The sequence below is a fragment of the Panthera onca genome, chromosome D4 (genome assembly GCF_046562875.1).
Source record: "Panthera onca isolate mPanOnc1 chromosome D4, mPanOnc1 haplotype 2, whole genome shotgun sequence".
NCBI classification, from domain to species: Eukaryota; Metazoa; Chordata; class Mammalia; order Carnivora; family Felidae; genus Panthera; species Panthera onca.
The window spans coordinates 74,209,784-74,234,151 of record NC_138351.1 but is presented as its reverse complement, the minus strand read 5'-3'; the positions used below and the strand labels follow the sequence as shown (position 1 = coordinate 74,234,151).

At 49.7% G+C, this 24,368-nt stretch overlaps 1 protein-coding gene across 3 annotated transcripts in view; it reads right to left on the bottom strand.

Annotated features, from left to right (window-relative positions):
• RGS3 (regulator of G protein signaling 3) overlaps nucleotides 1–24,368 on the bottom strand; it is a 140,074-nt gene that overhangs the window by 100,795 nt on the left and 14,911 nt on the right. The window contains exons 2-6 of one of the 3 annotated variants that reach the window (XM_060608921.3): nucleotides 23,041–23,221; nucleotides 6,951–7,001; nucleotides 4,799–4,857; nucleotides 3,662–3,759; nucleotides 2,606–2,674 (exon numbers count right to left, since the gene is read on the bottom strand). In XM_060608921.3, coding sequence (XP_060464904.2) covers nucleotides 2,606–2,674; nucleotides 3,662–3,759; nucleotides 4,799–4,857; nucleotides 6,951–7,001; nucleotides 23,041–23,158 — 395 coding nt within the window. In that variant the 5' untranslated portion in view covers nucleotides 23,159–23,221. Of the gene's footprint in view, nucleotides 1–2,605; nucleotides 2,675–3,661; nucleotides 3,760–4,798; nucleotides 4,858–6,950; nucleotides 7,002–21,344; nucleotides 21,514–23,040; nucleotides 23,222–24,368 lie in introns of those variants that run through there. The other 2 variants (XM_060608924.3, XM_060608922.3) reach the window with 2 other exon arrangements.

Sequence of the window (24,368 nt, the reverse complement as noted above, 5' to 3'; positions counted from 1 at the left end):
CACCCAATACCCAAAAATGATCCCTGACTTCCCCTGCTGATGTCACAGCCAAACCGCCACTAAGTACCGTTCACCTAATCTCCTAAATCTGTCCTGGGTCTGTCTCCTTCCTCTCCATCCCTAAAGCATCTCTCTCACAGATTACTGCAAGGATCAGCTAGCTCCTCCCCAGCCTTCCAAAGCCCTACCAGGATGACAGATCTAGAACACACAACTGTCATTCCCCCTGCTCAACACCCCTCAGTATCTCTCCACCACCAGCTTCCCAAACACCAAGCTGGCGGCATGAGGTTCCTTCAAGAACTTGTGTAAATGCACATCCCTCATCCTGCCCATGAAGATTTGGACTGAGTCCATCTGATGTGGCACTTGGGAACCTGGGTTCCTTGCAAGCATCCCAGGAGATGCTGACGCATACCTGGGATTAAGAACCACCGGCCCTTAGGAGGAAGCCCATGAACCAAAGAACACCTACAGAATCATGTGATTTGGCTGACATCAACGCTTCGTCTTATCTCTAGCTGGTCCCTGCTTTGTACTTGACCCTCCTACAACACCAGTGAGTTTGGCGATCCCTCCCCACTCTTGCCCTGCCCTGCCCTCTCTACTCTGCTGGTTTTCTTCTGTCCTTTTGTTCGTACCCCAGGAGGCAGTATAGTGTTAAGAGTGAGGACTCTGGGGTCTAACTGTCTGGGTCCCCATCCTGGCTCTACTCCTCACTGGCTGTCTGACCTTGGGCAAGAGACTCCCTTTCTTCCCTTCAGTTTCCTCTTCTGAAGATGTAAGGCAAAAACATACTCTTCTTAAGAGTTAAGAATTAAATGAGATGACGCACTGTCATCTCCTGGCTTGTGGTCGACACCCAGTAACTGGTTGCTCTGGTGAATCAACGTGATGCCTTCCTCCTTACCCACATCTCCAAGTCTCTACCAGTGATCCTCTCAAGAGCAGGACAGTCTCTGCCTGACCCTCTGTGTCCCCGGCATCTAGAACAACGCTGCCACATTGGTACCCAGGAAATGGCAGCTGAAGGAATGAGTCCTACAGCACCATAAGCCCCATTCCATGAGAAAAAGTAAATGCTCTATTAAAAGAAATATCCTTCATTATGAAGGTTGAATAAGGCTCAATTTTGAAAAGCATACCAGCTATAAAATAGAAGATACTAAAAAGCATTCAACCCCAGGGGTGCTTGGGCGGCTCAGTTGGTTGAGCGTCCAACTCTTGATCTCAGCCTGGGTCCTGATCTCACAGTTTGTGGGATCGAGCCCCACATCAGGCTCTGTGCTGACAGCATGGAGCCTGCTTGGGACTGGGATTCTCTCTCTCCCTCTCTCTCTCAGAATGGAGAAGCTTAAAAAAAAAAAAAAGGGCATTCAGGGCACCTGGGTGGCTCAGTTGGGTAAGCATTTGACTTCAGCTCAGGTCATGATCTTATAGTTCATGAGTTCAAGCCCTGCCTCGGGTTCTGTGCTGTCAGCTTGGAGCCTGGGGCCCCTCCCCCCACTCACTCTGTCTCTCTCTCTCTCTCTCTCTCTCTCAAAAATCAATAAACATTAAAAAAAAATGTTTTTAAAGCATGCAAGCCCAAAATAATTTTCTAGTCTAAGCTGGTGAGTGGAGCTGATTTTTATTCACCAAGCTACTTTTTCGGTCACCAGTTGGTTCTATGATTACTCAACAAATGCTCTGGTCATAGGGTCTCCCAGATTCCTTGGGCTGCACCAGGTGGATGAACCCCTACTGCTCACAATGGGCCATGGCACTCAGTCCACCTGCTCTCACCGCCTTTGTCTGGAAGCTGACTCTCCCCGTCACCCAGCTCTCCTCTGCTGTGCTGTAGGAAACCCCATGCTGGTGAAAACATCCGGCCTCCTGTGCCCCGGGCAGCAAGACCAGCCTGCTTGGACTCTCCTACATAAAACCTCTGCACCTCCTACGCTGCCTCCTCGTGGCAGCCTGAGCCCAGCATGCATATCCCTGCCTCCTCACCTTTGCTCATGCAAAACCTTCTCTCCTCGTCTTATTGATCTCTGCCCCAAGTTCCAAATCCCATGTTTTCCATGAAGCTTTCCTTGATCACCTCAGCCCACGATGAACTTCCCTCTTCCTCTTCCCATACTTACTGTCCTTATTACTTATTCATTCTTTTATTCGTTCAAACAATATTTACATAACATCTGCGTGCTAGGCACTGGGTACAGCGATGACTAAGAAAGAAATGGGCCTGTTTTCCTAGGAGCTTTGCTCCTGTGGAGCTGAGCCTGTGTCTATTGTTACTGTAATTTGTATCTGTGAAGCACCTGGCGTCCCTTCCTGAAAGTGGGCACCTGGAGAGCAGAATCCACATGGAGGCTGGTGGCCAACCCAGTGTCTTGTCGATGCCAAGGGCACAGCAAATGCTTTCGGACAACGCGATCCTTAGCGTCGCCTGGAGAGACAGGGACCCAGGGGCCGGCAGCCTCTCAGATTTAGCGTTGCCACTACTACTCATTCATCCAACAGGTATTAACCGAGTCCCCGCCGTCTGCTGGCCGCCCGGCCACCGGCAGCCACCCGCGGGCTCACAGCGGGCTCTCCCTTCAGGCTCAGCACCTCCCCTCACCTGGAGTCACCTGCCCTGTTCCACACAGTGACCAGAAGGCGCTTCTGTTCATCTTCCTCTTGGACAAGACTGCAAAGCAAACCAGACGGCCAGCGTGTTAGTAGGGCCGAGCTCCAGGCTAGACCCCTGGAGTCTGTCAAGTTGCAAAATTTACCAATAACCTAAACACAACCATAAGGAGCTGGTTAAGGAAGCTCAAATGCCAGTAGCGTGGGAGGTCGGTATTCACATGCACAGAAGAGTTTACATTATATGGTTTGGGACAAAAGGGAGGTCACCGTGGAATACTACAGAACAATTCCATTTTTTCGTAAACACCTACACATGCCCAGACATACACACCCACACAGACTCAAAGATCTGAAAAGAAAGAAGCCGAGGCGTGTCATGAGTCGTAGGGCTTGGGGCGTCTTCTCGTTTCTTTGTTTATGCTGGCCTATTCTTCTACCATAAGCAAAATTACCTCGTGTAATTTGAAAAAAAACAGAATAATCTTAACTTTCACCAACAAAATACGAAACGTCCATTTCCTTCCCAGGGCCCCAGAGTTCATGGATGGGGGAAGAAATAATAATAACAGTAGTAGTAGTAATAATATTAAACAGCAAGAGTGGACACTGTGTTACACTGTCGCATTTACACCTGAGCTCTCTGAGGAAGGTAGTGTCATAAGCCCATTTTACAAACACGGAAGCTGAGGCTCAAGGAAGTTAGCAAATTTCAAAAGGGGGAGGGATCTTGGAAAATTTCTTCTACTGAAAGAGAAGGCTTGGCCCGAGGCATACTGGGAAAATGCATCCTCTCCAGGGGCTGCCAGCCTCAGGCTGGGCACTGTGGCTGTGAGAACCAGCCAAGTGACACCTTATCACCGTGGACCTCGCTGCTGGGCCGGGTGCCAGGGATGCAAGGACATACGTGAACAAGAAAACAAAGGCATCCTTTAGAAGTCCCTGTTTTTCTGCTTAGATAGACTTCTAGATTTGGCAAAGAGAGCTGTTTCCAGATAAACACTCCTTCCCTCTCCTCTCGAGGGCCTGGCTTGCCCCAGACTCTTACAAGAAGAAGTGCTCGTGGAAGACCGGCTCTCTGCAGTCTAGAATGGTCTGCGTCTTCTGGCGACGGAGTCGATGATTATCTTCAGGGATCAAAGAAATCTTGAATTGGGGAAAAGTAAGCGTGAGATGATTACTTGTGGGACACAGAATCACAAAAGTCCTGCAGCGGACTCTGCACATCTCCCAAGTGAAAGGCTTCCCAGGTGTCCTTCAAACCAGCCTCTGCAGAGGACAGAGGGGAGTCCTCAGTCAGATGCTGGGGAACAAAGAGAAACCCCAGCCGAGGCACTGGAGTCAGATGCGGGGACAGGTCCCCGCAACCGGCAGCCACAGGCCCAGCCATAGATGGGGTATACCTCAACTGGCTCTACTCTCTCTCTAAGTGTGGGCCTCTCTTATAAGTTCCCAGCAGCTGCTAGGTGCTCCCTCACCAGAGGCTCCAGGTCGGCCTCCACTAAGGCCCCAAATCCACACTCTCGCCCTCTGGCTGCCCTTGCCCTGCCTCTGCTCCTGCCCTGCTCCTGACCAAGTCCTTGCCCACAGAGGCCCTGACCAGGCTTTGGGGAGAACATGGAAGGGTGCATCAGGGCCGGCACCTGGCATCCCAGCTGCACACTCTGGGAGGCGCCTGGCCTTTGGTTCTGGCTGGAAGTAGGCCCTCCACCTTTCGGGGCCTCTGTCTTCACTACAAGGGCCCCACTCGGATGGATCTTCTAGACCTCAGAGACACTCCCTCCCCTCCACCACCCAAACCTGCTGCCTTGCCTCCGGTTTTGCCAGGGAGAAGTGTGAAAACATTGCTTGTCATGAGAGGGCTTGGGATTTTCTGTGGATTTCCATCACCCACACATTCACGGTGCTCACCCACGTGGATGACCAAGATCACCTATAAGATAGATTCCAGCTCTGGCAGGAAGGCTTAGGCACCAAGCTGGGCGAAGGGAAGGGCCTATCCTAGCTCAGGGCCTCATCACTGGCCCTAATAAATGCCTACTGACCAAAGAGTGAGGCGGTCGCTGCCACTTTGAATGGAACCGGGCCCACAGATGTGCTGAGACCTTGGGACTCAGACTAGTGACATAGTCCCTTACCGTCCCCCATGCCACCAACCCCCACCCCCACCTCCAGCTCAGCATACCTTCACGTAGGGATCACAGATGCCAGGCTCTTTGCTCATCAGGCCTTTGCCTTCTATAACTAAACAGAGAATGAAAATATTGGGGTGAGTGGGTAGGAAGGATTATTACTAGCCCCTACCATGTATAACAACCACTGGCTATTAACCCCTCTCTGGTCTAGTCCATTCCCACCATCTCCCACACGCAGCCGGCACCCTCAGGGTGCACTCAATTCCTTGAATCTTACAGTTGAAAGAGAACATAAAATTTATTGAGTTTAACCCCTCATTCAATGGGAAAGATGAGACTACCAGGGGACCCAGAGACTGTAAGAAACTTGCCCAAAGTCACAAAGTAATCAGAGAGATAGGAATCACACAGCTGGGTTTAGATCTGTATCTCCTGACTCCCAGTCCTGTGCTCCTTCCTCCACATGAGACTGCCTCCCGGGATGGAGGGGCCAGGCTGGAGAGCTCACTCTGCCCCGTCAGCTGCGCTGTGGCTGGTGGACAGTGTAACACAGCAGGCAAAAGCCTAAGTCCAGAGACAGCCTGTGGGTCCACAGACCAACGCAAATGCCAACTCACCACTTATGAGACAGGAGAGCTTGAGCAAGTTGCTTTGTCTCTCTGCAACTGAATTTGCGATTAAAAAAAAATTTTTTTTTTAAAGTTTACTTACTTATTTTGAGAGAGAAAGAGCAAGGGAGCAGAGGAGGGGCAGAGGGAAAGGGGGAGAGAGAAAATCCCAAGAGGGTTCTGCGCTGTCAGCACAGAGCCCGATGTGGGGCTCACGCTCACGAATCGTGAGATCCTGACCTGAGCCGAAACCAAGAGTCAGACGCTTAACCGACTGAGCCACCCAGGTGCCCCTGAATTTGCTATTTTTTAAAGGTGGAGTGATAATAAGATAATGATTAGTGATTATAACATCTGCTTCATGTGGTAGTGGTGCTGGTTACATGAGAGAATGTATCTAAAGTGCTTAGCAGAGTCTCTGGCAAGCAAGGAACTGCTCAAGGAAGGTTTGCCAAAGGAAAAAATCGTACTAAATAAAAGCCAGGGGCAGGTGGGAGGTGAGGAGCAAGCCTGATCTCGAAAGCGAGCACAGCCCATTTGCCTGAGGTCTGCAGAAATCAGGCAGCAGGTCCGACAGAAGCAGAGCCTCTTTGCTGTTTTCTTCTCTGTTCCTTTTGGGCTGGGCCCTGGGGTTTGGTTCCAACGGGGCTCCCAGTGTCTGAGGCATGAAGCACATGAAGTCAAAGGAGAGAGAGGAACAGGCTGGAAGGGATGAAGAACTCTAAGACTGGGGTGAAGCCAAAGCAAACGGCGCAGGACAAATGAAGTGGCGGAGGCCAAGATGCATTTTGCAAAATCTGTTTGCACAGCTGTTGTCAGGCTCTGGTTGGCAAAGAACCCCCTTCTGCCGGTCGTTGGGAACTTCACCTTGGGCCCTCCCCAAGGCCAGGACCGGAGGACCCCAGGCGCCTGCTGGTCTACTCTGCCTGGTGTCCCAGCTACTGTTCCTGTGTGCACCCTGCCCCTCGAGGGCGTGGGCCTGGGGGGCAGGCTCCCCACCTGAGGAACTCTTGGGTCTCCCTGGCCCCCAGAGCAGGTGGGGCAGACATGGCTGCTGCCCCACTGCACTTCTTGGACAGCCCAGAGTGACACAGCGCAGTCAGAGCTGCGATAAGGACACAGAGGGGGAAACAACATACTCAGGTAGGTCAGGGGGTGATTCCCGGAGGGAAAAAAAATGAAGCAAAATGAGCCTTCCTTCCTGAGTCTTAATAATGATGAAGGCAGGCATGTATCTTGCAAATTCAGAGGGAGGGAGAGCTGTTTTTCAAAAGACATTCAAAAAGAAGGCAGGCTATTTCAGACACAAGAAGTAGTGGGTACAAAGGCACAGAGGCATGAGCAAGCATGATGCCCTCAAGGGGGACACAACAGGAGGTGGAGGGAGATTTTAACAGCAAGAGCCACAAAGGCTGGAGAGACAGGCAGGGCTTGCTGGGCTAAACAGAAGAGTCCAGGCAGCAAAGGCCATGGCAGAAGCTCAGTAAGAACTTGAGTGCTGGATGGAAGGACAAACAAATGGATAAATGGACAGGTACAGTGTAAAGTCCTCTGCGTGGCATTTAGGACCTTCATGGCCTAGTCCCATACTCACTGTGGAGCAGCAGAACCCGGTCCTGAGCATCGATCGACAGCTTCAGCTGACCTAAGGAAACAACAACAGAAACAACTTCACCTCATCTCCTCGCTGGGTGAGAAATGGGGTACAGAGATGGGAATGTTCTTTTGTTCATGTGAAGCAATTCAAAGATCCATTCAGTCCCTGGGTTGGAAGGGAGCTCAGAAGCCTCTTAGTTCAGCCTCCTCAGAACATCAGAAGTCCCTTCTGCAATACACCCAGCAGTGGTTCTCCAGCCCAGGCTTACACCCCTCTGGTGATGGGGAGCTCACTACTTCACAAGGAAGTTCAGGCCAGTGCTAGAGAGCTCTCACCACTGGGACAGTTGGAAAAGTTATTGCATCCACATCATCACAAGCCTAGATTGGAGAGTTAAGGAGCCTGGGCCTTGGTCAAGAGTCCATGGGGGGGGGGGGGGTGAAAAGGTGAAGGGGGAGGTCAGGGAAAGCCCTGCACCGTGACAGACAGTTAGCTGTGTTCTGGAAGGGCAAAAACAACACAAGGACAAGGAACAAATGATTTGGGGGGAAAGCAAAAGAAATGAGATCAAGCGTGGGCAGAGAATTCCTTCAAAGTTGATGCTATCACCTTCAGTCATTCCACAGAACCCTGATCTCCCTAAATTAAAAATAAGGAGGCTTTCTGTGGCATTGACATAGAGCTACGCTACTCAAAGTGTGGTCTGAGAACCACCAGCATCAGAAGCATCTGGATGAGAGTTAGAAATGCAGACTCTCAGGGCACCTGGGTAGCTCAGTCAGTTAAGTGTCTGACTCTTGACTTGGGCTCAGGTCATGATCTCAGGGTTCATGGGATTGAGTCCCGTGTTGAGCTCTGTACTGATAGAGTGGAGCCTGCTTGAGAATCTCTCTCTCCCTCTCTCCTTCACTCTGCCCCTTCTGCCCAAAAAATAAATAAACATTTTTTTTAAATGCAGAATCTTAGGCCCCACCCCAGGCATACTGAATCAGGATCTGCAATTTAACTAGATCCCCAGGGAGGCACAGGTACATTAAAGGCTGAGGAGCCCTGGACTAGAGCTCACCAAAGAGCCACTGAACATGTCTATAAGCCTGGAAAAGACCCTCTTAAGCAAGAGACAAAATGCAGAGGCAACAGGGAAAGAGATAACTCTTAACTCCATAAAAATTTTCAATGTCCATTACAACTAAAGATATCATAAACAAGGTTATGAGAAAATACCATAGAAAAATAGACAAAGGTCATGATCTGGAAATTCAGAAAAGACAAAACAGCCAATAAACATACAAGAAGATGCTCAACCTCGCAGAGATCTGGGACACGCAAATTAACAAAATACCATTTCCCATCAATCTGCTCGGCAGGTCATTTAAAAGATAGATAATGTTGGGGCGCCCGGCTGGCTCAGCTGGTGGAGCATGCAACTCTTGATCTTGGGGTTGTGAGTTCGAACCCTATCTTGGGTGTAGAGATTATTTAAAAATAAAATCTTTTTTTTTAATAAAAAAAAACATTTTTGAATCTTTTTTTTTAGAGACTGAGAGAGCATGCACAAGAGGGGGACAGGGCAGAAGATGAGAGAGAGAGAGAGAGAGAGAGAGAGAGAGAGAGAGAATGAGAATCTTAAGCAGGCTCCACACTCAGCGCAGAGCCTGACACAGAGCTCAATCCCACAGTCCTGGGATCATGACCTGAGTGAAACCAAGAGTCCAGATGCTCAACCAACTGAGCCATCCAGGCACCCCAAAAATACAATCTTTTTTAAAAATTAAATTAAAAATAAAAGACAGATAATGTCAAACGTTGGTTAAAAATGTAAGAAAACAGGTACTATCACACCCTGTTGGAAATGTAAATGGAGGATAATTTCTGGCAGCATTTGCTAGAATTTAATTGTAAATGTCCTTCAGCCTAGTAATTCTACTTCCGGGTAACTGTCATAGACAAAAATGCACACATGAGCACAAGGCTGGCTCTCCAACACTGTTTAAAATAAGGAATAACTGGAAACACCTGAAATGTCCATCAATATGAAAATGGTTAAAAAAGCTATGTCTAGCTGTGCTATAGAATAAGGGGGCTGTTATAAAAAATGGGGGGCTCTGTATTTCCCAGCATCGGAACATTGTTGTGATAAGTGTTTAAGAGGAATAAGCAAATTGCAGAACAGTACAGATGGCATAGGTGTGTGTGTGTGTGTGTGTGTGTGTGTGTGTGTGTGTGTGTGTGTGTGTGTGTATGAAATGAAAAACAGGGATCACCTCTAGGGAAGGGACAGAATTAGAGGGAGGGAAGTCAAGAGGAACTTAAATCTATCACTATTGTTGCTTCAACAATGCAAATTATATGAACTATCGCACTTCTTTAATTAAAAATAAGAAGAGGGAACACGGAGAGAAGGGAAGGAGGGAAGAGGAGAGGGGAGGAAGAGAGGGAGGGAGGGGGAAATGTAAACATAACAGAAGGCCCAGGGCTGGAAAGCAGGGGAAGAATCAGGAGCTGGTTTTTCCCCCAGCTTTTCTAAATTTTTTTAAAGACAATATAAAAACAAAACAAAACATTAAGTCATCCTCACAGATGTCCAGTGGTCCTTCAGCATGGACTGAGGAGAGGAGGACCATACTCCTCTTCCTCAATGACGTGCTGAAAAATTTCCCCAGTCCAGTAGACTCTTCTTAGAACCTCAAAAAGCCACTGAACTCAATCCACCCAGTGGACACCACTGGGGAGGCAAGGAGGATGCGGCAGGGCCTCCCAGCCTGCAGCAATCCCACACATCAACCAGGAAGCCCTTGCATCCATGACAACCCTGTCGCACAGCCATCAGCCTCTGCTTGATCACCTCTGGTGATAGGGAGCTCACTTTCTGCAATGGGAGCCCTTTTTCTTTTGTGATAACTCTGATGATTCAACGTTCCATCTTATGTTGAGCCAGACAGAAGTGACCTCTCAGTAACTTTCATTGCCCAGCTGTGGTTCTGCTGTCAGTCTCTGGGCTCTCTCTTCTAGATCTAAAGCCTAAAGTCCTTTCACCGTTCCTCAGTGACATCCATAGTGACGCCCCCTCAACATCCCAACCGTTCATCTCCGGACACGCCCCGTGAAACTGGGACTGTGGCTGGGGCTTGTGCTTTGCTGCCGGCTGGAGGAAGGCCAGGCAGGGTTTGGAAAACAGAAAGAAGGGAAATTGTGCAGCAGTCCCCCGACCACTGTGACCTGGAAACCTCTTGCTCCTCGTACTTTGGGGTGCTGAAACTGCAAGCCCAAGCAATCCAGGCTCCAGGAAACCCCTGATCAGCTCTTCGCCCATCAGAAATTCCCGCTGCTCTCCTGCCCAGGACACGGATCTCAGAAGCCCGGAGGCCTGCTCCAGTTCCAGCCCCGACTTAGCCTCCTCTCTCTGAGAGCCACATTGTCCCCAGTTGTGAGGTGGAGCTAATAACAGGGGTTACTGCACTCGCCAAGCTGTGTGCGGATCAGATAATGCTGAAGGGTGAGGAGGTGAAAGGCGCCAAGAGAACCCATGGTGTTATTAGCTCAAGATCTGAGCAATTATCACTTTGGGGCTCTCTGGGGCTGAGAAATCTCCTACAGAAACTGGGCCGGATCCAGTGTGGGGTGGAAGGTTTTGAAACAGACAAAAATGGCCAGCGGTCACAGATCGGATTTCGTTAACCCAAAGGCAACTCTGTTTAACACCAAACATTTTTTCTGAAATGATTACCAGTGCAAAGCCGGCTTTGGCCCACACACATTTGGCTTTCCGAAGTTGTAAGAATCACTGAGCTGCACAACACCATCACCTATCAACAACCCTCTCGCAGAAATCAGGATGGAGAAGCCTCCCAACACAAGGGCTCGCTGAGTCCATTTGACAAACATTTGCCAGGTACCTGCATGAGGCCCTGAGTCAGGAAGATCTGAATGGCCCAGTGCCCGCCCTCAGGGAACTCACAGCCCAGTGGCTAGGGCAGGGGCAGGGGCAAGGCCGAAAGTGGAGCTGGAGCACAGGACAGGCCTGGAGCAAAGTCTAACTCGGACATCAGAGGAGTCTATGCAGCTGCCCTTCCAGATCTTGCCGTGCAGGTCTCCTCGGGGAGGATCAGCATGCTCTGTACCCTGTTACAGCACAGAAACCAAGCCCAGCAGACCAGGCTCAGACCCCCAGCACAGGGCACACCCTCCCCCAACCTATCCTTGGGCTCACAGAGAAGGGCAAAATCAAGAACGAGACGACACCCCCCCCCCCCCGCCACATGGCCATGCCTGTCCCCTCTGCTTCTCCCATTCCATCAAATGATTGTGCCTCAAGGGCCCTGAAGTCATCTTACCCAGCCTCCTCAATTGGAAGCCAGAACAGTCATGCCCACATATGGAGGGTGACTTTGCCCTGGGCCCAGAGTAACGCAGGCCGGAACCGGAGACCAGAATCCTGCCCCAACTCTAGTACTCTTGCCTGTATACCAAGTGGGTCTTCTGGAGCCACCAGTGTGCCCCACTGCATCTGTGCAGTGCAACCCTGGGATTCAGGAGCAGAGAGAGACATCAGACACAGGACAAGGTGCCACAGCTTTGCTTGAGAAGCCAAGAGGAAGCCAAAAAGGAGGGCAGGCTCAAAGAAACATCCCCAAGTCTAAAGAAATAAACCACTGAGGGCAGGTGGGGGGTGGGGTGCCTGGGTGGCTCAGTCAGTTAAGCGTCCAACTAGATCTCATGGTTCATGGGTTTGAGCCCCACTTCGGGCTCTGTGCTGACAGCTCAGAGCCTGGAGCCTGCTTTGGATTCTGTGTCTCCCTCTCTCTCTGCCCCTCCCCCATTTGTGCCCTGTATCTCTCTCCCTCTCTCTCTCTCAAAAATAAACGTTAAAAAAATATAAAAAGAGGGGAAAAATAAATAAACCATTGGGTAAAGGGGAATTCAAGGGGCTCCTGGGTGGCTCAGTTAGTTAACTAAAGTTGGCCCAACTCTTAGTTTCGGCTCGGGGCATGATCTCACAGTTCACGGGTTTGAGCCCCATGTCCAGTTCTGCGCTGACAGCATGGAGCCTTCTTGGGATTCTCTCTCTACCCCTTCCCTGCTCACGTTTTCTCATTCTCTCTCTCAAAATAAATAAATAAACATTTTTATAAAGGGCGAGGTTGGGGGGGAAGCCAGGCTGAATCCCTGGGTATCTGCCTATCTAGGTAACCAAGCCTTTCACCGGCCCCTCAAATCTCTGATCTTATCAATATCCCCACTTTCCCCCCCGAATCAGGGAGTGGCCTGTGACAGTGCCCGGGAATGTTCAGGCTAAAGGGCCTGAAACCATCCTTATTGGGGTGTTCAGAGGCCCTGGAGACGGCACACCCCCAATTTCCATGGGCTGGTGTTGGGGACCAACTCTGCAAAGGGTGGTGCTGAGAGGCTGCAGAAAAGCACGGAGCCAGGGCCCAGAGACAAAGGAAGAGCAGACAAGGCCACACGTGACAGGAAAAACACTAGGTAACAGTGAGCTTCGGAAGGCACAGAGAAGGTACAGGTTCTGCTGGCCCAGGACCCGGGGAGTTCGGACTCACCAGGCCCTGGGGAAAAAGGGGTATGGAACCCAGCTACAGAAATTCAATCTGGCAAACCTCACTCTGTCGAGGACCACAGGAAGATGAACTCTGACTCTCAGAACACAGTCAGGGAGAGACATACTCAAAACACAAAGCAAGAAGATGGGGCGACAAACCACTGCTGAACTCAGGGAGCAGCAGGAACATGTGCTAGAGGGAGCTCATGGCACCCTGGGGTCTGCAGAGAACATCGATGAGGGGCTTGGTCGGCTAACGTGAAGCAGCGGTCATCCAAACCCCAGTTCACCTCCAAAGCAATTCCCCATTTATGAGCTGTCATGTGTCGAAAGCCACAGTAAAGGGGATGACATCAGGGAAAAAAATGCACAAAGAAGGCTGGGTCTACATGGAGCCTAGCCAGCCGCCAACACTCCATTTTTGGGGACAAGGCTGCACCCCAAGCTGTGTGTACAGGAGAGCGGGAGGCAGTCAACCCTCTCTCTGTGATCCTGGGCTGTGGGACCCACACAGCAGCCTGACGGAGGCTCAGAGAGGGTTACACACGTTTACGCATTTCACTTTCTGCCCCCTAAAGGAGAAATGATAGGCTGCAGGGGTGACGGGGAAATGGGAGCCATCCAGTCTGGGCATGCAGCCCTGTGGAGCATTTCAAGTGTCTGTTCTTTTGAAGAGGGAGAATCTTGAGTTCCATTCAGAGAAATGGTCTGGTGCCTGCTGGCAGAAGGAGGCCTGCAGGGCAAAGGGGGCAGGGGTCGGCGGTGGCATCAAGATGATGATGGGCCAATCCAACCCCTCTCCTCTGACTCTCCACTTCCTGTGAGACCCGACATTAACCTGGTTTCCCCAGCTGTTTTTCCTTCCAGGAATAAATGGCTCTGGCCAGCACACATCGGCTAACATCTTCACAGCAACGCCTCTGAGCGGCCCCTGAGCAAAAACCACCCAGCAAAGCCATTCCCAAAGTCTTGACTCACAGAAACGGGAGATAATAAATATTTGGGTTTTTTAAGCAATAGATATTGGGGTACTTTGTTGTGAAGCAATAGGTAATTAATATATACCCAGATTGCCTTCAGTTAGGTAACAAACCTGATCTCAATTCTGAGGCCATTTTTCAATTTTAAAAATTGTTAAGAGGGGCATCTGGGTGGCCCAGTCAGTTGCGCATCTGATTTTGGCTCAGGGCATGATCTTACGTGATCTGTGAGTTCGAGCCCTGTGTCGTGCTCACTGCTGTCAGCACAGAGCCCACTTCAGAGCCTCTCTTCTCCTCACTCTCTGCCCATCGCCAGCTGTCACTCTCTCTCTCTCTCTCAAAAACAAATAAACATTAAAAAAATTAAAAAAATTAAAATTGTTAAGAAACGACAGTTCTAAGATAAATCAGCATATTATGACTGAGGAAACAAAAGTCCTTCCATTTCTGAGGTCCTTGGTTTTCTCAGTAAAGAATTTTGATAGATTCAAGCCATACTTATGACCCATTAAACTGCAAAATCTGGAATTGTCCCATGTTAACCCAAGCCCAGCCTATTCATGAAAATGATTCACCTGCAGAGCAAATGATTTTCTTTTATATACATTCGTGTACAATATCATACATAATATATAGAAAATTCACATTATTCTGCCTTTCACGATTTTCCTTTAGATTTTATTATAATGATTTTAATTCCAAAATTTCCAGTGTCACCACATTTTATGAATTACTCCCCACCCTTATCTATTTCATATTACAGACTTTTTCTCTATAGTTAAATATGTTATTTTGTAATGACGAGCATCTGTTACATCCTTGCTGATGGCATTAAGCCACACGATGAAGTCAGTAATTTATTTTCATTCTGTTTTACAGTTGTGTTCATTTCTTTAATTAATTAATTTATTTTGAGGGGGGAGGGGCAGAGAGAGGGAGAGAGAGAATCCTAAGCAGGCTCCACACTGTCAGAGCAGAGCCCAATGTAGAGTTTGATCTCATGAACTATGAGATCATGACCTGAGCCAAAATCAAGAGTCGGACACTCAATTGACTGTGCCACTCAGGTGCCCCACAGTTGTATTCTTTTTTTTCACTATCAAAGTTTTCCAGCAGAACAAGCCTCATTTTGAAAACACAAGAGAGGAAGCCCAGAAGGAACCATGAGCAAAGCGCGGGTTTTGGAGTCAGTAAGACCCGGCTTGGATCCTGGTTCCACCACTGATGATCCTGAATCACTATATCTTCTGTTTCCTCATCTGTACAATGCAAAGAATAATAATAACTCAGCTCTGAGAGGGCTATTGTAAAACTGAGAACTAATGTATGAGAAGCACTTGGCAAACAGAAAGCACTCTCACTGATATGACAAAAGGAAAGATGGAGGGAAGGAAAAAAGGAAGGGAGGAAGGGAGGGAGGGTGGAAGGGAGGAAGGAGGGAGGGATGAAAGAAGGAAGGAAACAAGGAACAGAGGAAGGGAAGAAGGGAGGGAAGAAGGAAGGAAGGAAGGAAGGAAGGAAGGAAGGAAGGAAGGAAGAAAAGGAAGGAAGGAGAGAAGAAAGGGAGAGAGGAAGGAAGAAAATGAGGGAGGGAGGGGGAAGAGATGAAAAGAGTAAAAACGACTCAGAAAAATTAGAAAATACATGCAGGGGACTTCTATTTCTGGAATGACACACCCACTGAGGAAAAATCTAGAAAAGCTGGAGAAAATATTTAAAAGCAGCTTCTTGGAGACACAACAAGACAGAGAGGAACTACAGAGCAGACTCAGGGAGCATGGAGGTCCATGGAATGAAGTTTAATATTTGCCTGGACTAATTCTCTCCTTGGGGTGTTTTCAAATTCCAGAGAGATGACGGAAAGGCCAAGAGGCTGAGCAGAGTTTCTGTCTGCCTCACAGGGCAAGAGGAACAGGAGTTGGAGACTAGGGCCTGTTGAGAGTGGGGTCCTTCTGAGCCCTGACCTTTTGGGTCAGAACCCTAAAGGGTGGCTCCCCAGGAACAAATGAACCATGATGAGACAGTTCCTCAGGGCACTGAAGCTCAACTTCAAATAATCCCAACCCTTAACATTACGACTATCCCAGATTTCTAGTCACCCCAAGCACCTGGCAGAAGCAAATAGAGATCTTTTTGCAGGAAGATATCACCCTAGGTCTGCACTAAAAAGCAAAATAACAACTCTGTGCCTGCTATTTACAAGAGACATAGCACACTTAGAATGTAAAGAAACAGAAAGACCAGCGCCCTTGGGTGACTCAGTCATTTGAGCGTCTGACATCGGCTCTCGTGGTTGGTGAGTTCAAGCCCTACATCTGGCTTGCTGCTGTCAGCATAGAGCCTGCCTTGGATCCTCTGTCTCACTCTGTCTCTGCCCCTCCCCAACTCGTGCTCTCAAAAATAAATACACATTTTAAAAAAAGAAACATAAAGACCAACAGAAATAAGGTGGAAAAAGATACACCAGGCAATTCACTGTTCAGCAGAAGAAAGCTGGGTAGTGATGTTAATGTCTGAAAAAGTAGACTTTATCTCCACTAGAAATAAAGAGTAGGCTTCTTAATAATTAAAGTTTCAGTTCATTACTAAGATAATAATTCTAAATGTGTATGCTCTTAATATTGTTTCAAAATATATAAAGAAAAAACTGACAACTATAACGACAGACAAATGTATAACCATAGCAGGAATTTTAACACACCTCTCTTGGTAACTGATAGAACAAATTGGGGGAAAAGATTAGCAAGGATGTTGAACATTTGAACAACAGGGCACCTGGGTGGCTGAGTCAGTTAAGCGTCCGACTTCAGCTTGGGTCATGATCTCACAGTTCGTGGGTTCGAGCCCCACATTGGGCTCTGTGCTGACAGCTAGGAGCCTGGAGCCTGCTTCAAATTCCGTGTCTCCCTCTCTCTCTTCCCCTCCCGCACTTTTGCTCTCTTTCCATCTCTCAAAAATAAATAAATGTTGAAAAAAATTAAAGAAGAATATTTGAAGAATATAATTAGCAAACCTGACCTAAACCCGACACATACAAAACTACTATGCCTAACTACTGCAGAGCTTTTCTTTTTCTTTTTTGATATTTATTTATTTTTGAGACAGAGAGAGAGCATGAGCAGGGGAGGGGCAGAGAGAGAGGGACACACAGAATCCGAAGCAGGTTCCAAGCACAGAACGTGATGTGGGGCTCAAACTCACGAATCACAAGATCATGACCTGAGCTGAAGTCGGACGCTTAACTGACTGAGCCACTCAGGTGCTGCACAAGTACACACAGAACATTTATAAAAACTGACTATATCCTGATCAATCAAAGAACTAAAAAGACGCAGAGTATATTCTCAGACCAAAATGTAGAATAAAGAACAAGAGAGGCGCCTGAGTGGCTCAGTTGGCTAAGCGTCTGACTCTTGCTTTCAGCTCAGTTCATGATCCCAGGGTCATGGGATCAAGCCCTGCATTCAGCTCTGCACTGAGCATGGAGCCTGCTTGAGATTCTCTCTCTCTCTGTCCTTCTGCTCCTCTCCCCCGCTTACTATCTCTCTCTCAAAGAAAGAAAGAAAGAAAGAAAGAAAGAAAGAAAGAACAAAAGAAAGAAAGAATAAAAATATTACCAGAAAATCCCCAGTATTACCAGAAAATCCCCAGCAAATTTAAAAAATATGCTTCCAAATAATCTAAAGACTTGAGAAAGTAGGACTATAAAAATTGGAAACTATTTTGAACTGAGTGACAAAGAAAAAAACTACATGTCAAACTGGATATCGGCAATCTTGACCCTCATGAAAGTTACACAGGTATTTGCTTTGTGATAATTCACTGAACTACACATTATTTGGAGGAATGTTTTTCTGTGTGTCTGTTATATTTCATAATACAATTAAAAAAAAAAAAATAGGGGCGCCTGGGTGGCTCAGTTGGTTAAGCCCCCGACTTCAGCTCAGGTCATGATCTCATGGTTTGCAAGTCCGAGGTCCCCGTCAAGATCTGTGCTGACAGCCTGGAACCTGGAGCCTGCTTCCGATTCTGTGTCTCCCTCTCTCTCTGCCCCTCCCCCCTCGTGCTCTCCCTCTCTCTCTCTCTCTCTCTCAAAAATAAATACATATTTTAAAAAATTAAAAAATTAAAAAATTAAATTAAATTACAAAATACAGCAGATGGGTGCCGGGGTGGCTCAGTTGGTTGACAGTTGGACTCTTGATTTCAGCTCAGGTCATGATCCCAGGGTCATGGGATCAAGCCCCATGTCAGGCTCAGTGCTGAGCGTGGAGCCTGCTTGGGATTCTCAATCTCTCTCTCTCTCTCTCTCTCTCTCTCTCTCTCTCTTTCTCTCTCAAATAAATTCTTAATTTAAAAAATAGAACAGAATTGGAAAAGAGGACGGGCCAGAAACTGAGAATTTCTGAACACTCCCAAGCAAAAGGACCCCAGATGACAGAACAGCCAGTAAATGCTGAGGACCCCGACCAGCAAAGGATGGGGTCCTGAGAAGTAGTTGGAGGAGCTTCCCAGCCAAGTCCAGGAACTGTGTGTCCCCGGCTCAGAGCAGCATGGGAAGCCAGGGGCAGCTGGCAGGGCCAGGTTGCAGCCTCCAGTTCAGGGCCTCACGCACACTGCCCAACATGCTGAGCAGCTAGCTGGCATCTGTTCTACAGAAAATGCATTTGTCATCTCTGGAGGAGTTGGGTTCTAGGCCCAGTTTACATACACACTCCCCTCTCCTGAAGCCAGAACATCTCCTTAGAAGACAGTGTATGGTCAACTAATGTTACTCAAATATGCCTCTTATCGAGGAACAAGGCGCTGTACCCATGCGCATGTGCAGGCACACACACACACACACACACACACACACACACACAATACATAAACTTCGCCATGTACAATACAGTACTCTCCCTGGAAGGAATTTTGGTGAAACCAATTTGGTGAAACCACCCAGGGGGCGCCTGGGTGGCTCAGTTGGTTAAGCATCTGAATCTTGGTTTCAGTTGAGGTCATGGTCTCGTAGTTCGTGAGGTTGAGCCCCACATCTGGCTCTGCAATGGCAGTGCAGAGCCTGCTTGGGATTTCTCTCTCCCTCTCTCTCCACCCCTCCCCAGCCTGTTCTCTCTCTCTCTCTCTCTCTCTCTCTCTCTCTCTCTCTCTCAAAATAAATCAATAAACATTTAAAAATTATAATTCCAGGGGCACCTGGGTGGCTCAGTCGGTTAAGCGTCCGACTTCGGCTCAGGTCACAATCTCACAGTTCGTGAGTTCGAGCCCTGCGTCGGGCTCTGTGCTGACAGCTCAGAGCCTGGAGCCTGTTTCAGATTCTGTGTCTCCCTCTCTCTGACCCTCCCCCGTTCATGTTCTGTCTCTCTCTGTCTCAAAAATAAATAAACGTTTAAAAAAATATATATATATATAATTCCAGAGATCCTGGAAAATTAGCTCCCTTTGAATATTTGTGCTCAGCCAGCCATCGGGTAGGCAGAACCTTCATGTGGTTCTACCAGGGCAAAGCCTGCTGATGAAGACCAGGACTACCTGCCATGCTGGGAAAAGGCCAGTGAACCAAGGAAAACTTAGCAAAGACCTTCACGTTAAGAGAGTTCATGCTGGCTACCAAAACTGACTAAATCCAAAGCTTCCAAACCTGGCTGATCATTAAAATACTTGTGTGCCTTCTTAAAATTACAGATTTTCAGGCTCCACCCTAGACCTATGAAGATCTTAGGAATCTGTGTTTTTAACAGACTCGCCAGGTGCTTCTGATAAGTGACCAGGTCTGGGAATCACTGATACGAATCTTCATTCATGAGCAGACAAGCACAGATCACACCGTGCATGAAGAAAATCAGCCGCCTGAAAGAGGGGCAGTGTTTGTCAGGGAAACAGAATTTAAGCAGGAAACAGGAAAGAACTTTCCAGTGTCAACCTGTGTCCTCGGGGAGATGGGAGAGGAGACTGCGTACATTAAGAGCAGGAGGCTCTCCACCCCACAAGGGTACACTCAGGTCACAGTCACTGGTTCCAGTAGAAACCTTCCCAGATAACCATCCGACCCAGCCCTGAGGCCACGGCTGGGCGGGGAGAGGAGGGGATCCACTCCCTGCTGGTCTGGACACTCCCCGACTTCCCAGATCTCTGTCAGGATGATTAATTCAATAGAAGACTATAGACTGATGGTAGGGAATAGTCACGCTGTACCAGTAAAGAAGAGAATTTCTCTTCCTTAATCCAGTAAGGAAGGATTCTAAGACTGTACATACAATATGGTCTCAATTCTTTTAAAATTAAACACACCCCTACATACACTCACACACAAGTCTGGAAGGATATAAAACAAATTGGTAAGCCACAAAGGTCTTTTCTAAGGAATCAGAGTACAGGGGATTTTTCACTTTGTTCTTTTCACTAAGTTTTCAGCAATGAAGCCATCTTACAGCAATAATAATGGGGGGGGGGGAAAAAGCAATGAAATATATATTTACTTTTAAATCAGCACACAGCTAAGATAATAGGGCCTCACGGCTCCGTGGCACTTTCCTGACGACCCCAGCTCCACGAATTCAGGTCATCCCAGACACCTCCTTTGTCTGGTAGACTCCCACATCCCAGCAGGGTTCATGGGAATTGGGGGGATTAAATGAGATAAAGCCCTTGACACAAGGCTCGGCACATAGTAAGTGCTGGACAGATGGTGGCTATTTCATTACCCGCATTGTTCCTTCCACCCACCAGACCCGTAAATTCCAGGATGCCAGACCACAGGCCACTTCTAGGGGTGAAGCCACTGCTTTTTTATCACTCCCTCTGCTCCTAGAGAAAAGGACAGTTTGTAAGGAACCCAGTGTGCTGGCAGAGGTAAGCCTGAGAATAGGAGAGCCCCAGGAAGGGCCTGACTCCCGGAGTGTTCTGTCTATGAAACCTGGGCAAAGTCCAGTATGTTGCAGTAACTGCCCCAACCTTTATGAAAAAAACTGAAAAAATGCTGGACAAGCTGTCTCAGAAGGCTTGAACTCAGGTACCAACCAGTCTGGCTCACTGGGCGACCTTCCTCTCTCTGGATCTCAAGTCTCCACAGAGGAAATATCACCCAAATATCACCCACTCTCCACAGGGAGCTGCAGACCCAGTGAGGAAACGCAGAGCTGTGAAGGGCTGTGTTCCTGGGACAGGGCTGTTTTCTCTATTATGGCTACCTGAAAGGCTGGGTTTGCCCAGGCTGTTGGGGCACTGCTGCCCCGCTGTTATTTGGGGGAACCCAATCCTGCTATCTAGGGGCTTGGGGGCAGGGGCCCACTGCCCATTGCTCTCTACCTCAAGCCCCCAGGGCAGCCCCGGAACCCTCCTGAGAGCCTGGTCACTCCTGAAGAAGAGAATTCTCTCCTACGTGCTGTGAGTCCGACATCCACTGGAGCTTCCAACGCGAGCCCACAAGGAACCAAGGCCACCCGGGCTGACCTGGCACCTGTCCCGTCCCTGAGACAAAGGAAAGAGGATGGAGGAGGCCTTGAGATATAGTAACAAGACCCTGATTTAACCCTGAACTGTTGGCTAGAGGGAAACCCCAGTGGAGCAAACCGGGTCTCTGAAAGATGAACTGAGGCGTGATGATTCCAGCCAAGTGAGGCGCAGCCAGCCACACTTAACACCACTGGCCAGGCAGCAGGTGCTGCGCCCCGTGGCTCGCTCAGCCTGGGTCCGTGTGCCCTGAGCTCCTCCTGGGCACCCAAAGGAGGAAGGGGCCAGAGGAGGTACCCGCTGCTGCCAGCCTCACCTATCACGGGGCCGGGGGTGGGGACCTTTCCGGGCGCTGAGCGCAGGGAGAAGCAGCCCAGGAGGCCAGCCATCCCAGGCACTTACCAAAGGTGGTGAGGTAGAAGGACAAGTCCGGGTGGGCACGCCGGCTCCCGAGGGAGACGCGGTGCAGGGAGCGCTCCATGGCGTCCTGCTTCCGCCTGCCAGGAGCGCCCGTAACCCGAGGCGTCTGTGTTGCTCCCCAGTTACCGAGGCAGCAGGTTCACCCGCCCCCGCCCCGCGCCAGTGTCCCGGAGGCGGGAGCGGGAGGCCGGCTGCAGCGCGCGTTTGAATGGGCCGGCGCGCCGGGCCCTGATTGGCCCGCGCAGGTTTGAATGGGGAGGTTTCCACCTGACCGATCAGACGCCGGCCCCAGGAGAGGAGGCGCTGGCGCCCCAACAGCGAGGGCAGCGGCCACAGCGGCAGCCGGTGGCCGTCCTCCCAGCTCCCCACCGCAGCCCTCCCCGAGGAGCCAACAGGACTGGGCGGCCACACCGGGGCTCCTGGCTCCAGGACCACTCCAGGCTGGAAGTGCCAGCCCCATGTGAGGCCCGCGGCCGCTGGCGTGTCCACGCAGGCGGGCTTGGCCTGCTCACCCAGCTCCCCTAGGCCAGCAATTAGCCAGGTTTGTAACCTGCTTTGAAGCTCAGACCTGTAATCACCGGACCCAAGCAAGGGCAAAAGGAGCATCCTCCCGGCCCAGTGCAGTGGGGTTTGGAAAAGTGTTCATGCTTCAAGCCGCCCCTTCCCAAACTCTGCCCTATCTGCCCCTTGACCCTCCTCTTGGATGAGAGCAGCCTGGCACAGGTCCAGACCAAAGCAGCTTGCTCCAGCCAGCCTCACAGCCACCCCCCCCCCATCCCCACCCCCCACCTGCAGCCTGGTGCCCTGGAACTGGAGCACAGGCCCTCAGTAGCTAAGGGGACAGAAACACACAGTATGCACAGAGGGTAGGCGCTTTCAATATCCAGAGCCAGGTACCAGGAGGCAGAGGGGGAAGGAAGGTCAGTCCCTGCACTGCTTTGTCAGCAAACATTCATGGAACACCTCCTGGGAATAGTTTCACACCAAGACATCTGCTCTGCAAATCTCTGACTGTTGCTGCTGTAGGAGGGAAAGCTGCTGGTGGTCTAAAAATGGGAGGTGTTGGAAGCTGCCAGATGGATATCTGTGGCTAGGGGATCTACTCAAGACAAGGTTGGAGGATGCAGGAGAAAAAGTGGGGAGAAGAGTTATATGTACTGAGTACCAGGCGCGAGGGGCTGAGCTAGGCAATTTACACGAATCATCTCATTTCATCTTCACAGTGATCCTAGAAAGAAGCAGCTCCACTCTGCCAGGGATACATCTGAACCTCAGGCAGAGAGGGTAGGTGACTTGTCCAAGGTTGGCGGAGCTGAAATTTGAACCCAGGCCTGCCTGCCCAAAAGGCCATCCTCTTATCTGTTCTTTGGCCTCCATGCCTGCCCCATGGCCAACAGCAAGTGTAGGCTGGAGACTTGCCTTCTTGAGGCAGGTAAGGAAACTTGAGGCCACAGGGCCAGCTGGCTACCAGCAGGGAGCAGAAACTAGAGAAGGAGCCCTGAAATCAGCAAACTAGTGGTCAAGTGCAAATGAGTCACATAAAGGCCAATGGATTGTTTGAAACTTGGCATTTTGTGAAGCCCTGCTCTGCCCTTGACCCAACCCCCACGCCACGAGCACTGCCGGTAGCAGGGGCAAGCCTACTCCCCTGGCCCCAACCAATGGCAGATGGACTTACCTGCACCCTGGATTTGAGCATGCCTGATTCTTCTCCTGGCTGGGGTAGTCTGAGTCCAGGCATCCTTTCTGTGCAGAGTGGTATGCTGGCCCTGCCATTCCTTCCAGCCAGGGAACATGGGCAACCTCGGGCTCAAGCCACAGGACGCAGAAAGGACACCGAGGCTACAGGTGTTATAGACCTGCAGGAATAAGATGGGAGCATGAGTTAGGCATAACCTGAGATGTCGCCTGAGAGGGATGCTCTTTCCCAGTAGGAATTAGAAAGCATGGCGTTCTAGAGCCAGGGCAAAGGAAGGTCCACAGGGAAGGGGAGAGTGATGTGCCCAAGGTGACAGTGGCCCTTTCGCAGCTCTACCAGGGACCACTGAGCAAAGCGCAGATGCACCCTCAGGAGGGTGGGACCCAGAAGAGCAGGACAGAGTTGCACTATCTGAATGTGGCCTGGGGGTAAAGACTGAAGCCCACACTGGCGCTTCACCCCCACTCCGGATAAAGGCGCACTCAGCAGCTAACCTGTTCAGTTGGGAAAACCTAATGCCATTCTGATCCTGATCTGACCCCTCGAGTGGCACCTTCTCCACCACCTTAACCATCAACAGTAAGGCCCCTTAGTAGAACACTGGACACGTCCTTCTCTTAAAGGGGGAGGTCACTCTTTTCTCAGGAGAGGGAGAACAGAAGTGAGTGGGAGCCTGGCCGGTGGCACCACAGGAGAAACTGGGCCTATTTACCCACACTACTGTCCAAAGGGGACATCAAGGGGGCACCTGGGTGGCTCAGTCAGCTGAGCGTCCGACTTCGGCTCAGGTCATGATCTCACAGCCCATGGTTTTGGGCCCCATGTCAGGCTCTGTGCTGACAGCTCAGAGCCTGGAGCCTGCTTCAGAGTCTGTGTCTCTCTCTGCCTGCCCCTCTCCCACTCATATTCTCTCTCTCTCTCTCTCTCTCTCTCTCTCTCTCACTCTTTCAAAAATAAACAAATAATAAAAAAGGAGCGTGGGACATACATAAAGGGTTGTGGTTGTAGCCCTGCTCTCCCCAGGAAGGCAGGGGAAGTTTTCAGACCAAGCTTGTCTTTCTGGCATGCCCTGGGCCCTCTAGCACCCCAGGCTGTGGGCCTCAGTATCTCTCTTACACCTCACACACCCCACACATACACAAGCATACTACAGACACTGTATACACATTGCACACACTCTACACATATACATATACATACCAGAACACTTCCCATGCACACACATACAAAAATACACTACATACACAAATGCACGTACACATACACACCACAAATACACACACTACATGCATACCTCACACATAGAT